Source organism: Nematolebias whitei, chromosome 19 (assembly GCF_014905685.2).
Source record: "Nematolebias whitei isolate Nwh7 chromosome 19, NemWhi1, whole genome shotgun sequence".
NCBI classification, from domain to species: domain Eukaryota; kingdom Metazoa; phylum Chordata; class Actinopteri; order Cyprinodontiformes; family Rivulidae; genus Nematolebias; species Nematolebias whitei.
In genome coordinates this window covers 12,328,093-12,343,545 of record NC_056516.1, presented here as the reverse complement: position 1 = coordinate 12,343,545, position 15,453 = coordinate 12,328,093, and the positions used below count along the sequence as shown (strand labels likewise).

Here is a 15,453-nt window from a genome sequence, read left to right as displayed (position 1 = left end):
TGTGCACCATAATGAAAGAGAGCACGTTGCTTAGTTTTGAAAGTATCTAACTCACAAGGTTAACATAGATACATCTAGGTAAGTGGAAGTTGGTCACTTATGTATCAAGTTATGCACGGAAGAATGGAGAGGTTTTCCAATTCAGCTTTTCACTTTGTAACGAGGAACAAAATGTAGGAAAAACAAGAGCCTATTAATTAGATTTTACATTATTTTAAAGACATATTTTTTATAGTAAAAAGGTGACGAATGTTTCAGACTTTCATCTCATCGAGATTTATGTTCTGCTGACCTTAACTTCACCTTTACCAGGGCGATTTATTAGGGCGGCTGTGGCTGAGTGGTTAGAGCAGTCATCCTCCAATGCAAGAGTTGGGGGTTCGATTCCACCAGCAGTCACATGCTTGAAGTGTCCCTGGACAAGAAACTGAACCCCTCGTTGCCTCTGATGTGTGTCCCATTGGGGTTTGAATGTGACAAAGCTCTGATTATTCTTCTAGTAGAGTGCTGTATGAATGGGTAAATGGGGGAACATTTAAAGAGCTTTGAGTATCTTGATAAGTTAGAAGGGTGCTGTGTAAGTACAGTCCATTTACCATGAACCAAGTGTTCATCATCGAGACTTTCTTTTGCCTGAAGTAAGCCTTGTCAATAAATCTACACCCTGCTCATAAAAAAAAAAAAAAAAAAAACTTCAACAGGAACGCCCCACTGCCAGCACACTGCAGCCAAACCCCCGTGCTCCTTCATGCTGCAGAGTGAATGTGAGAAACTCGACTGCTGGTCACACATTTACATGTTTTATTGCCTCACAGTCTCTGGTGGTTTATTTATCTGTAAACAGAACTTTGTCGCAGTTTCTCTTCAACACATTTCAAGAGTCCACATTATTTCCCCTCCTCCTGCTCTGTACAGTGTGTACTTAATGCTACCCTGTAAGAAAAACGAAAAGCTCTAAATATTAATTACAGTGCAAATCTTGTTTTATTGCAGTCCGGTTTACAGCTTTGACTTTATGTATTTGCTACAAGGCCTTTGGGAGCAGCTGGAAGGCTTTTGTTCCTTCACACTATTAATTGTCTGGCGCTGCTTTTCTCAAGCCAAACTCTAAGCAGCAGGAGGTGCTATTATTTGTGCTTCTCCTCTGCTTCAAATGAAACTGTCCAGTTGCATCCATCTTCCAAACTGTCTGCACTCGGCGTAGAGCTCGCCTGATCATGTCTTTCACGTGTCATTTCCTTTGGTTTGCCAGCAATGACACCTAGCCCCTCGCTGCTGCGATGCAGCTCCTTGTTACTTCCAGAAAACCAAACTACTCTTCATCCTTCACAGATTGCACCTCAGCTGTGTTACAGGCTGTTTTCTTTTTTTCCTGCCCGTTTTTATGTACAACAAAAACCAGAGAGAGGATGGGAGCAGACCGGTGGAGAATTAAATCACCTTAAGCTGAATATTCTCTTCAGGACAAATGCATCTTTTAGATTGTTTGCAGAAATAGATTTTTCTCCGTGCACTCCTGTGTGGGGATGGGTAAAGGTGGAAACTTTGCCATCAAATATTAAAGATACCATCACCCTACGGTGACAAACAATAACAGCGGTGCTGCAGGTTTCATTTGTTTTTTGTTTTATTTTCTCTTTCCATGGTTTCTATCTTCTTATAGAACACATACATTTTGAAAATCATTTCTAACGATGGCCTTGGAAACATTGTGCAGTGCAGAGTGAGAGCTCAGCTACATCAGCAAGTGAGCAACGCACTCTCTTTACCCTGACTGCATGTGTGTAAGGAGGAAGGAGCACGAGAGGCACAGCCTGACAGAGACAGCAAACACAACATGCAAATACAGACGCAGACTTTTGTCAGTGTTTGTGGCACATTTATATTTAGATTGTCAACCACAATAATAAAAAATTAAAAAAAAACACACAATGAACGTATAAAAATGCACAAAGTGCAGAAAATGCACCAAATCCAGAAGCTGACAACAGGCAGCACACAAACAGAAATCCTAACCATATGACGATATCAGAACCATGCTGCAATGTCAGAACACAGCTCAGATCAATTATCCATTCAGCATCTTTACCCACTTCTTCCTTTTTGGGTCACGGGCGTCACTGTTGCCCATATCCAGCCATTATTGTGAGAGAGGCGGGGGACACCCTGGACAGGTCTCCAGTCCATCACAGGGACACATAGAGACAAACAACCATTCACTCTCTCACTATAGGGACAATTTAGAGTTACCAATCAGCCTAACATGCATGTTTTTGGTCTGTGGGAGGAAACTGGAGTACACAGAGAAAACCCACACAGCACGGAGAGAACATGCAAACTCCACCCAGAAAGATCCCGTGCCAGGACTTGAACTGAAGACCTTATTGCTGAGAGGGGACAGCTCTAACAAACGAGCCACCATGTCACATTTTAAAATAGAGTCAGTCTTGGGTGTAAAGGAGGATTTTGTTTTAGGAAAGAAAATAAAAAGATGTCATTTGTCCCAGTGACACCATCCAGCTCCTCCTGGGGGATTTCCAAGGTGTTTCCAATCCAGAAAGAACATAACATCCTTTCAACGTGTCCTTAGTAGTCTCTTCAGTTAGACGTTTCATGTACAGATCTGATGCAAAACAATGAAAGAAGATGGATGGATGAACAGATGGATGCAGTGATGGATGGATGGACTGTATGTAACTTTGTCAACACTTCAGTCCTACCAGCAAGAAATCAGATTTGTGAGTTTATGTGAAACATCAGCGGGGCATCTGCAGATTAGGACTTGTTTCAAACTCCCATTTCCAATGGTCTGTGAATGCAACCTACTATGAGTAAACGTTCTTGTACTCAGATATCAACTGTTGGAGTCAACTCTGTCTGTTTGTTAGCTAAATATTTCATGAAGAACCATAAAGATAAAGCATTTAGAAAGTAATCATGTTTTGCACATCTACAACTGATTAACCTTTGCAGTTGATCAAATTCAAGATGGCTGCCACAGTCAATCAACTTTAACCGACAGAAAAATGTCTGTACCTGAGTGAATTGTATAGATACTGAGCTCAAATTTGGTCTAGCAGTAGCATTCACATTCTCAACATAGTCTAAATGCTAACACATGAAATATTATAATAATAAATTAGTCTGCACATTCATGTTTGAACAACATGGCTACAATTCTCAACATAAGAGTCTAAAAATCGGCTATGAATGCTAGCAGACAGTATGCATTGCTCCAAGGATATATGGGTCTTTATTGTCCCTGTTGCAGAGTGAAGAGAGGGGATTTGAAATAGCCTTCATCCGTCAGTGGATGGTGTGAGAATGATAACTTGAAAATAAATGAAGTACCGACTTCCATTTTAGTGTGTGGCTGCATCCAGGAGTAAGCAAGGTTCCCTTTGAAAATTGGATTGCCACATCAAAATCCAAGATGGCTGCCACCATAAATGTCTGTCTGTGTTGTGAGCATGATAACGTAAAAAGGTGAGGTGCCAACTTCTGTTTTGGTGTGTGGCTACATCTAGGCATGATAAAGGGCCCCATCAAAAATTGGGTTGCAATTTCAAAACCCAAAACGGTATTTCTAATTCCCCCTCTTTGCCCCGCAACGGGGGACAATAAACTGCATTCCCTGGCACGTCTGGTCTGAAGAAAGGAGCAACGCCTCTCACACAAAGTGCAGCAGCTCCTTCATCTCACATGAGACATTTTAGTTTTTTATTATTTCTTTCCCTCTTGGCTGAATAGCTTTACGGCTCCACAAGTGCTCCTTTGTGTGTACACAACTACACACATGGAGTAGCTCATGAGAATCAGGTTTATTGTCCAAGTATGTATGTTTCACATACAAAAAAATATTACTATGGTCTGACCTGCTTATTGAATATGAACATGTTACAATTACAATTACAAAAAAAAAAGAACAGAGTACTGAACCTATAAATAGAGAGGCAAACATGAGTATGCATTTATAGACATGAGTAGACAGTGCATGCACTTTGACAAGTACAAATAGACCACTGCAAACAGGAAGTTTACATTTGAAGTCTACAAAGTTTTCATTCATATTTTCTTTTCATCAGTGAATGTTTAATTACTGTATTTTTGGTATTTACTCATAATGACCTAGTGACCTTCATTTGAACATCAGACAGGCTTCCCTGTGTGTTTTTAAATCCATCTCTTCTCCCTGGCTTTTGACACTATCTGTGATGTTGACTTTTAATTATTTTTATTATTTTTATTGTCTGATTGTTTCATTATGTCAAGTCAAGTCAATGTATTTATAAAGCACATTTAAAACCAGCAGCCGTTACCAAGTGCTTAACAATAAAGATCAATGTCAGTAATTTAATTAAAAATAATAACAAAAATTCACTAAAAGCATAAAAAAAACATAAAAATACAGAACATTGAAATACTAAATCAAATCACACTGTTCAAAGTCACTGAAAACAGGTGTGTTTTTAGGAGATTTAAAAACAGGAAGTGATGTGACCTGGCTGATGTTGAGGGACAGATTGTTCGCAAAGTTTAGGGCCCACAACTGAAAAAGCCCGATCAGCTTCAACCTCCTTGAACCTGGTTGAAGGAGAATTTTAAAATCTATTCTGTTATGCACAGGGAGCCAGTGCAGGGAGGACAAAACTGGCGAAATATATGCAAACCTACGAGTTCCTGTTAAGAGCCAAGCTGGACGAACTGGCCGAGCTGGAAAGATGTGACATGTGTACAGCACTTTGGTCCTATGGGTGTTTAAAGTGCTCTATAAATAAAGCTGGCATGGTATTTGTCATATTTGCTCAGCATACTGAAGATGTGGGAGAAAAACAAACAAACAAACAAACAAAAAAAGCTATCTATGAGTCTTGTTGTGTCAGTCTGATTAGGATGCCTCCTGGATGTCTACCTTGGAAGATTCCCTGACATGTACCACTGGAATAAAGTTCTGGTGGAGACCCAAAACTCACTGCAGGGGTTATATATCCTCTCTGGCCTGTGAACACTTTGTGGTCTCCTAGGAGGAGCTGGAGATAGAGTTGCATCCGGGCCCCAAAAATCCATCTCGACCCGGCCCCAAACCTTAGCCATCATTTCCAAACCCCACTCGACCCGACTAGGGCTTAAACAGACTACTCGAGTAATCTACACATCGATTCCTAGGACATCTATTGAGTTTTTTAATTTCACGTCGAGTATTCGTGGTGACGTCATTACGTCGCCGTTACGTCATTGTGTCACGTGTCACGTAATCCGCATCGGGTGCGGGTTACTAAATGGATTCCTCCCAGCAGACGGATGGAGCAGAGCAGGCCCAGTCTTGTCAAACAGGTAGAAATGCATCAATCGTATGGAAATATTTCACTAAAGATGAATCTTCTGGTTCAACTACCGTAAGGAAACAGAAAATGAATCAACTTCCTGACTGTTTGGAGCTCGTTGCAAACCGATGTTGTACCATATTCTGTGACCACTGTATATTGTGACTGTAGGGGGTGGTGTTGCAGGTCACAGAATATGGTGTAACACCGGGTCCAGTCGACTGAACCAGAACCAGCTTCCTCCGACCTTGTTTCACAAACAAAAAGCAGAAAGTATTCATCTCTAAACCTATTTAAAAAAAACCTATAAACATATTAATCTCTAAAACTAAACCTAGTGCTGCACGTTTCTTTCACTTTTGCAGCTTAATAATAATAACTAATAATTGTGTTTTTCCTGTGACTTATTTGCAGTATGATAAATGGTAGGAGCATAATATATGCCCCCAATGTTTTGTTGAACTTTTTTTGTAAATAATTACCTTTTTTGCGGTTCCATCCATTTTCTTTACCCGCTTCTTCCATTTTGGGTCACGGGGGTCGCCGGTGCCCATGTACAGCAATCACTGTGCGAGGGGCAGGGTACACCCTGGACGGGTCGCAAGTCCATCACAGGGACACATAGAGACAAACGAGACAAACAACCATACACTCTCTCACTCACACCTAGGGACAATTTAGAGTTACCAATCAGCCTAACATGCATGTTTTTGGTCTGTGGGAGGAAACCGGAGTACCCGGAGTAAACCCACGCATGCACAGAGAGAACATGCAAACTCCACCCAGAAAGGCCCCTGGACCGGGGTTTGAACTGGGAACCTGCTCGCTGAGAGGCACAGCTTTACCAGTTGCGCCACCGTGCTGCCCCTTTTTTGCGGTTTTATTCATTTATTTATTTTTGTATCGTTAAATCCTATGATGTCATCAAGTACTCGAGCTCTACTCGAGTTTTATTATGTTAATGTCGAGTTTAAAATTTATGTAGTCGTTCAACCCTAGACCCAACAAATTAACAATAATTACAGGTTCAAACACCCCCCCCCACCCAACATTTTTAATTAATCTTTGACTGCTTATATAGTTATTAATGGTCAGTGGACGAGTGCGGCTGAATAAAAGGGGAAGAAGATCAGAGCTGAGGGGGGGTTTGTCCTTTCATGGCCGTCAAAGTGCATTAAATCCCTGCTCTTGCTTGCATTCTGTATTATTCAGACACGGACACTGCTCTGACATGTCTGCTTTGGGATCTCACCTGTTTGGGTCATTGGCCGCGCACGTCCGCTGAGTGCAGCGGCTGAATGAACAGCATTTGGGCTGATGGATCGCTGCCTGGCCACACTGGTAGTCCCATCTGAAGCTTAACTGAACTTTTTACCTCTTTCAAGGCCAGTCAGCGCGCGGTCAAATGGTCGCATGCGGCTGGTGATCGTATGGCAAATCATGTTGCCATATCATTGGAAGTATAGAAAACCATATTGCCATATAATTGGATCGTCAACCATGCGTGTCCGCTGACGCAATCAAAATCCCAACACCAACCTGGCCCGCCCATCCAGCACATTATTATGGCCCGGCCCAGCCCATATTCGGGCCAGGTTAGAAATGACAGCTCTAGCAGGAGAGCCTCACTGGGCAGAGTGAAATTGTGGTTTCTCTCCTGTGACCAGCCTATTGAAAAGTGGTAAAAAAAAAAAAAAAAAGTCAGATGGATCCTCAATGAGCTGTCCAAAAAAAAGCCTGTTTGAAAATCTGTGATGCATGTCGAGGACAGGGCCAACTGCAGATATTTAATAAAATTTAAAATCTCAACCAATTCATCAGCCAATCCAGACTTGTGTTGTCGTTTATTTTACTGGTCTGGGGATTCTAAGAGCTGTACAAGTCAGTCTGCCCAACGACAGCACACAAATATTCTGACTGAATAGTTTTATCTTGCAGTCCACAGTGCAGCAATCAGGCAGAAAACACAGAAACAAGCTTGTGTTAAATTATATCAGACAGTCAAATCATGGATTGGTTTTGTTTAGTTTATAAAAGTGATCATAACAAAACTTTTAATTTTTTTTTCTACAACTATGTACTTGCCGCCGTACACATCACATCGCCGTAAAACCCGCATCAGTCCAAATATGTCTAATAAAGTGGAAAAAAATCATAAATAAGTATTTTCGCTGAATAAGTCACATCTATTGTGCATCACCGCTGACGCATCTTGTTTGTTACGCGTCACCAATGACAACCCGGAAATGTGGGCCGTTGTTGTGGCAAAAATCGATTGGCTGCCAAATGGTGGCCGTGGTAACATGCACGGGAGGACTTTAACATGAATTTAACAAGATTAACACTTAAAAACAATTATTTGTTTACTCGAAATTATAGTAAAGGTGTGTCTCAGTTGAACTTTTCATTAATAAATGCACTTTGAGGATCAAATCAGAGTACATTTCAAAAGCTGAATCGCAGCTGCGGGAGCGCGCAGAGGGACAACTCGCTGTGCATTTCTTCAAAATTTATCAATATAATTACCTAAAAACAATCATTTGTTTGCTCAAAATTATAGTAAATGTGTGTCTCAGATGAACTACGATTTAATGGTCAAATCAGCTGCATTTCGCCTGGGCGGTGCGGCAAAATGCAGCTGATTTGACGTTTGCTCCAGGAATTCTGGAGCAAGATGAAAGTGGCTTTTATGGCAAGCCAAGTGTCTCATTAATAGCCACTTTTAACTACTAATGAGACACTTAGCTTGCCATATTAGTTGAGGGCCCTCTAGTGGCTGAAAATGGTAGTGTTCTGCTGTGGCTGAGTGGTTAGTCACCCTCCAGTGCAAGAGTTGGGGGTTTGAATCCACCAGCAGTCACATGCCGAAGTGTCCCTGGGCAAGACACTGAACCCCCTCATAGCCTCTGATGTGTGTCCCATTGGTGTATGAATGTGATAAAACTCTGATTAGTCTCTTTAGAATGATTTGCTCAATTAGTTTTGTATAGATCTAGTAGAGTGCTGTATGAACGGGTAAATGAGGACACAGATTGTTGTAAAGTGCTGTGAGTATCTTGAAAGAAGATAGAAAGGCGTTATATAAGTACAGTCCATTTAACATTCAATATTTTCCAAGTCAGAATGAATGAAATCGTCATATCACAGCCAAAAATTTTATAAATATGGAAAAAAAACATAAATACATCTAATTGGTTTATAAGTCGCAGGCATGCTAATTTATGCCAACAACTGTGACTTACACAGCGAAAATCACGGTTGTCTGGGCATTTACTGAACAATGTGACGATCTTTCCCCATTGGTTGTTTTTTCCTCATGACACACTTTTTGCTCTTACTCCACCAAAGAAATGGTGTCATTTGCATTTCTCACCTGTGGATGCACACACACACCACAAAGGGACTCACATCAGTGTGTGTGAGAGCTTAGTGTTTGCACACCAGCAAGATGCTGACACTGTTGCTCAGGATGGGGTGTTCTCTTACTCACGAGTGAGGGCAGATGCACAGGATCTTAATGACGGCTCAAAGAGCCACGCTGAGTAAATCGATGCTGGGTGCGTCGACACATGAAGAATTGAGGAGTTAATCGGTCAGACGTCTCTAATGGCCCGACATAGGAATGAAAACTAAAAATAAATTAGTGGAAAGAAAACCTTAGTCTGTTTCTATCTGCAGAGGCTCGTGGTATCGATTAGCCCGAGGCACTTAAAGTCTGATGCACTGTCAACACTGCAGTCGTCTGAGAGCGCGAGAACGGCCCGGCGTCCATCGGACGTCAGCCAAAATAACAAACTGTGGTAAATGTGGATAAAACTCTGTCTCGGCTGGCTGCTCATTTGACGTCTGATGCAGGTGCAGCTTTATCATACCGACTGGTAACACACCCGGTTCTTTAGAGCACAGGGTTTCTCTCTGTGGGAACCATTTTAGCTGACTGTAATTACTGCTGAAAATCCCAACATGACTTTATTGCACACTGGGGGTGGTGGGGTGGGGTGGTGTATAGATGTAATAAAGGAGTAACGAAGAAGGAGAGAGCTTCATTCACTTTAATGCTTGATGCATTGAAATGTCTTATGGGTATAATTGAATCAAACAGCATTTATTATTAATCTGGTCATAATTTAACGCTTGTTATTTTTTCTTTGCATTGACAGTTTACATTGTGCTTGAAGGTAAACCTTCTGTCTGTGTTAGTTAAATGACTTTTTAATTTTTTTTTTACATCTATCGAGGCTTTGGATTTTTAAAATGGGTTTAAAGTCTCTCACATTTATTTTACAGATGAGAAACAAAAGTAAAATGTTTAAGTTGGCTAATTCAACACTAAAACTGGTTAAGTATAATGATAGGGGGTTTAGAAGTTTCTTGATTTTTATTGATTTATTATGAAAAACAAACAAGGTTATTTGTTTCAAATGTTTATTTTATCTTTTTTCTTTTTTTCAAACCAACAGCACCTGAAATCTCTAGCCCTGGCAAATACCCCAACACACTGAGGATAAATCAGTAAGAGACAAAAGAAATTATTGAGGGCTGTAGTTGATAAAATACAAAAAAATATATATATATCATGATAAAACCAGGACAGGAGGTAATGAAAAAAAGTCACGCATACACTTTAATTTACAGTATGTTCACTCACACACACTCACACACATTAGCAGAAATATGCATACATAGTTTAATTGCAAAAAAAATAAAAATAAAAATAGAAGATAGTATAAACATGCTGACAGTATTCAGTATTCAGTATTCAGGTCTGAATTGTAAATGAGTCCCTGAGGCTCAATGGGATTAACCTGTCTAAATAAAGGTTGGATTAACACAATTGCAAAAATGCATCTCTGTAGTTTTGTTCCTCACAGGACTTTGGACCCTGTAGCTGTAATTTCCCAGGTCCACTCTTCTTAATGCTCCAGAAGTAACAGTCTGTAAGTCATTTAATTCTCCATTGTCTCCACAGGTCATCTTTGAAGCGACTGTTTCCAGTGATCGGCAGGGATACATCGCCTTGGACGACACTGTGCTGCTCAATTACCCCTGCTGTAAGTACCCAATTCTGCACCGCTCATAGCCTACTTGTTGACCTTTACTGCTTTACTGGGCCAGAGTCCGGCTGAACGGTGGGGGCCGAGGCACTGAAACTCAGCAGAGGTGATTGAAGACTGTGAGGCACTTGTGCTGACGTGCTTGCTACGTGTCTGCAGCAGCTCGGCAGGAGGCGTCTCTTTTGTCCCAGCTGAACGGCTGACCTTTTCAGCTGATTGCTATGTTTCCAGCTGGGTACTTTTAAAACTAATGGGATGTTACAGGCAGGAAGGAGGACAGCTCGTGGTTCCACTAAGACCCTGTCTCTGGGATATTTTACATTTTCTTTTGGCATCACAAAGTTATGAAGAGGTTAGGGTTTTGTTGTGTGGGCTAGGATGAATTTTTCAACATAATCAGATTAATGGCGACTAGCTGGCAAACAGTATTTGCCAAAAAAAAGTTGCATCATTAGCTAAAGATTCCTATTGTCCTCACCTAAAGCACACAGGCCTCAGTCTTAAACATAATAATAATAATAATGTCATCACAATGTCAGCACTGTATGTTTCCATACAATGGCGAAATTATTCTCTGCATTTAACCCATCCACCACCAGGTGGTGCAGTGGGCAGCTATTGAAAGCGCCCGGGGGACATTTTGGGGATGAGACGTGCTGCCCAGAGACGCCACGTGATGTGCAGTGACTGGGGATCGAACCTGGGACTTTCGGGTCCCAAGCCGGCTGCCCTGCCTCTACACCATCTCGGCCCCATGTTCTCACAATGAAGTGGAGAGTGACTCAGCGGGTGCACAGCTGAGTCACTTTTCAGGACAAAACTGAGCTGTGCACCTACACCTCAAGGATAAGGGTCATTCTTTTGAGGAGCTAAATGTTTGTAAAGAATGTAGATTACAGAAAATACAGATACTGTGAAAGGGAGTGAAGGAAGCCGTTTACATCAAATGAGAATTGACCCCAGTAAACATTGGAGTAGGTCTCAGAGTTCAGATTTCTAAAGACCTACAGCGCAGCATTTAAGGTTGTTTCATACTCCACCAGAAGCTGAGAAATTATCTCTCATTGACCTAGTTGACAAAAATTGAGTCATTTTGTTCTGGTAGTAGCTTCATCTGCCCATTTTCGACACACGGTCTGGGCCGAACGTTTTATGACGGGTATGTGTAAATGATTGGTCAGAAGTAAGTTTCATTCAAGCTTTATTTATACAAGTAAATCCCATTGAGCCTCGGGGACTCATTTACAAGAGAGACCTGATTATAACAAAGAATGATGACAACAGGGGACAATCATAAAGGATGCATACAAATACAAATATTTTTGAACAAGTGAAAATAAAATGGTAATTAAAAGGAAAAGTAGCAAAAATCAGTTAGGTTGCAAAACGGTGTAGGAAACTAAAAACAGGAACATGTCTGCATTGGTTCTTGCCAGGAACTTAACAGATGTTTAAAGTCACTTAGAGAGGTCAAGGTCAAGAGCTTCAGATCTCTTTGCAAGATATTCCAGGAAACAGGAGCTGAGTAGGAGAAGGCCCTTAATCTATACCACATTTTCCCCCCATAAGTCACACATGTCCAAATATGTCTAATAATTTGGAAAAATCCATAAATACATGGCTTTGCCGTATTAGTCGCACATATCATGCGTCACCGCTGATGTGTCGCATTTGTTACGTCACTGCTGACAACCCGGAAATGTGGGCCGGTGTTGTGCCTAAAATCGCTTTGTTGCTAAAATGACAGCTGCTTGGGAGGACTTTAACCAGATTAACACTTATAATAAATTATTTGTTTGCTCAACATTATAGTAAAGGTGTGTCTCAGTTGAACTATTCCTTGAAAAAATGTAATGGTCAAACATAGCAGGTGGCTTTAACATTACACGTCCACACAGCCATAAATAATAACAGCAACACCAGTTTATTTTATTTGTTTTATTTGTTTTTTCCATTCAAATCCTTCAAATTCTTTGTCCTCGGTGTCACTGACAAAGACTTCTGCCAATCCTGAGGGAGGTGAAGTGGAGCCTCGACCTCCTCTTCCTCCCCGCGGCTGTCAGAGTCCACCTCCGCGTCAGCTCCAGCTCCAGCTCCAGCTGATATTCCAGCCTTCCTGAACCCCGACTGGATTGTCTCTTTACTCAATGAGGTCCACGCTTTGTCAATCCAACCGAGGACCCATTGGAATGTGGCATGGCCCATCCGTCTGGTGGAGGTGAAGCTGTGGTCTCCGCTCACCATCCACTCCTCCCACAGGTGACGCAGGGCAGCTTTAAAGCTCCGGTTAACAGAGATTTTGAGAGGCTGGAGGATTTTTGTTAATCCTCCAGGGATAAGAGCAGGTAGGAGTTGCAGGTTTTTATTTTCTCTTTAAACTGGGTCGTAATGTGTGTGTGCATACTGTCCATGATGAGCAGGGCTTTGTGTGTCTTAAAAAATCCGTCGGGCCATTTGGTGTAGCATTTGGACAGCCACACACCCATCATCTCCTGGTCCATCCACCCCTTGTGATTTACGTCCACCACTACCCACGGGGGGAACTCCACTTTCTGGCATCGTTTTTCTTTTTAAAATGGTAGTCGTCAGAAGCCTAGAGTGCTAGAACACCCTATAGCCCCTCTAGTGGCCGAAAGGGGTAATGTTCATGTCAGAATGAATGTTGTCAGAAGCCTGGAGAGCTAGAGCGCCCTCTAGCACCTCTAAGAAAAAAAAAAAAAGATGTCTTCATTTGTGAAGATAGAATTGCAAATTGCCATTTGAATAAAGGTGCTAATAATATGAGTCTCCCCCCGTCATTGTCAAAATGGTTGATCGTTGAAATTTTGAGATTTGGTGACGCACAAGAAGGTCTGGGCATTGATGCATAACTTCTTGATCCCAGATAAGAAAATGTAGTCCATGTTGTCCTGGATGGCTTCCTGCATGTTTTTCCCTCTGCTGCGGTCATCACCTTGTCATGGTAATCACAGTGGATAGAAACTGTATTAAATCTTTTAGTGGCAATAACTCCTTGTCCCTTGTCATTATGAAAATCTCTGATTGACAGACCACTTCTGCTCTGTGACCAACTTCATCATTTGTTGGTCACTCTCCACAGTTTTTGGGTCATCCATTTTGCCACAAAGTCCTCTGGGCAGGCATGGTTGGCATTTCACCCCTCCTTGGTGATGTCCTCTAAAACCTTGTGTGGGCAAGGGGGAAGCCTTGTGGATTTATATAAATGATTGGTCAGAAGTTTGTGGGCCTGTTTGTTTATATGGAAAAGCACTCGGACCGTAATGTTATCATTTCGCTTCAATTACTCCACTGCTAGCAACACAGACACCTTTGAGGAGCTGTTGGCTGAATCACTCAAAAAATACATCCATTGATATGACTCATCAATAATGTGTTATGTGTTGTCATCATTGTATGTTCCCATACAATGGCAAAATTGACTCCCTGCATTTAACCCATCCACCCCCAGGTGGAGCAGTGGGCAACTATTGAAAGTGCCCGGGGAGCAATTTGGTGATAGGGTGTGCTGCTCAGAGACACCACGAGATGTGCAATGACTGGGGATCGAACATGGGACTTTCGAGTCCCGAGTTGGCTGCCCTGCCTCTACCCCATCTCAGCCCCCGTCCACGTTCAGATCTCTAAAAGTGTGCATCCATTGGTACAACTCATCAAGACACACTTATAAAGATAGTCAAATGACCAACAACTCCTGGATGATGATTGCACAGAGATTATACTCGGAGGAGTCTGCCGAAAAGTTTGGCACTCTTTTTTGATTGATTTGTGGCCAAAAAGCAGATACAGGGATGTTGTGGAAACCCTGGCAGGAAAAAGCTCATGTTGTTACATATACTGCAGTAGGAGAGGTTTTCCTGGAGCTCAGCACCATGTATCTTGTGGGCTATGAAAGTTGTGTGCAAAAATGAATGTCTCGCAACCACGTGACTGCACGTCGACTCTTCAGCTTCAGGTGTGGTAAGACACGATCTTAAGCCTGATTACCAGTCAGTTTCAATATAATTCTCACCTTCATACATGTGACCAAAGTGTCTCTTGTGAGCCAGACAACAAATACCCTAATGACCAGTAGGAGTGAATTTAATGTGCATGTGCATCTAGGTAACATAACTGTGCTTCTTATATAGTTTTAAAAGCTTGGCACTCCACACACTCCAGGTTTTTGAACTGATAATGTCTCCTGGGTGGGAAGAGAAATGTATTCAACCACAGAATAAAAGTCCAGTTATTTATTTTTATGTTTTTACTTTTATATTTTTATATTTAACATGTCCTAGAAAAATCTACACCAGCTTAGTAGGAATACAGTGGCTAAAAGCTAAAATAAGCAAAACAGTATATAAAAGCTAAAAACATCACAACTGCAGCTAAAAGTTAAAATATGCAAATGCTTAGGCACTAATTAAAATTGACTAAATGCAATTAAAATTTTAAATAAGCAAAACAGTTACTGACAGTTTAAATCAACTGTTTTTTTATTACTTAAAACATTAAAAATGTTGCCAAAAGCTAAAATGAGCAAAACTGTAGCTAAATGCTAAATTCAGCAAAAACAAGATCAAAGTTAAGAAAATATAGAACTTTATTGATCCTGCAGGAAATTGTTGTGCCAGAGTTTCATTACAAAAGGAGCATACCCAAGGAATAACATAAGATATCTAAAAAAAAAAAAAAAAACTGAAAAAAACAAACAAACAGAGACTAAAACAAAATAGTACCTCGCTACTTGGCGGTTCGTTTATCAAGGACTCGCTCTATTGCAGTTTTTCAAAATAAGATTGGACATAACACAATTGGCTGATTGAGCCAACACTGAAGGATAAGCTTCCTCCCACAGCTAAACAGCAGATCTCCGTGAAGAGCGGAGGAGTGGGCGTGGCTGAAAACGCTTGCAGGTGGCTGAGAGCAGCGGAGGCAGAGAGCTGAAATCATGACATTCTGTGCTCTTTTAGAGAGTTTAGAAACATTAGAATATTGCAAGAGTGTGGGAAGGGTTTAAAACACTTTTACTTCTATATATATATATATATATATATATATATATATATATATAT

The 15,453-nt window shown here is 41.2% G+C and overlaps 1 protein-coding gene across 1 annotated transcript in view; it reads left to right on the top strand.

Annotated features, from left to right (window-relative positions):
- ptprua (protein tyrosine phosphatase receptor type Ua) overlaps window positions 1-15,453 on the top strand; it is a 502,564-nt gene that overhangs the window by 250,307 nt on the left and 236,804 nt on the right. Inside the window, exon 5 of the mRNA XM_037693627.1 lies at window positions 10,294-10,375. Within this exon, the coding sequence (XP_037549555.1) occupies window positions 10,294-10,375 (82 nt within the window). The remainder of the gene's footprint in view (window positions 1-10,293; window positions 10,376-15,453) is intronic.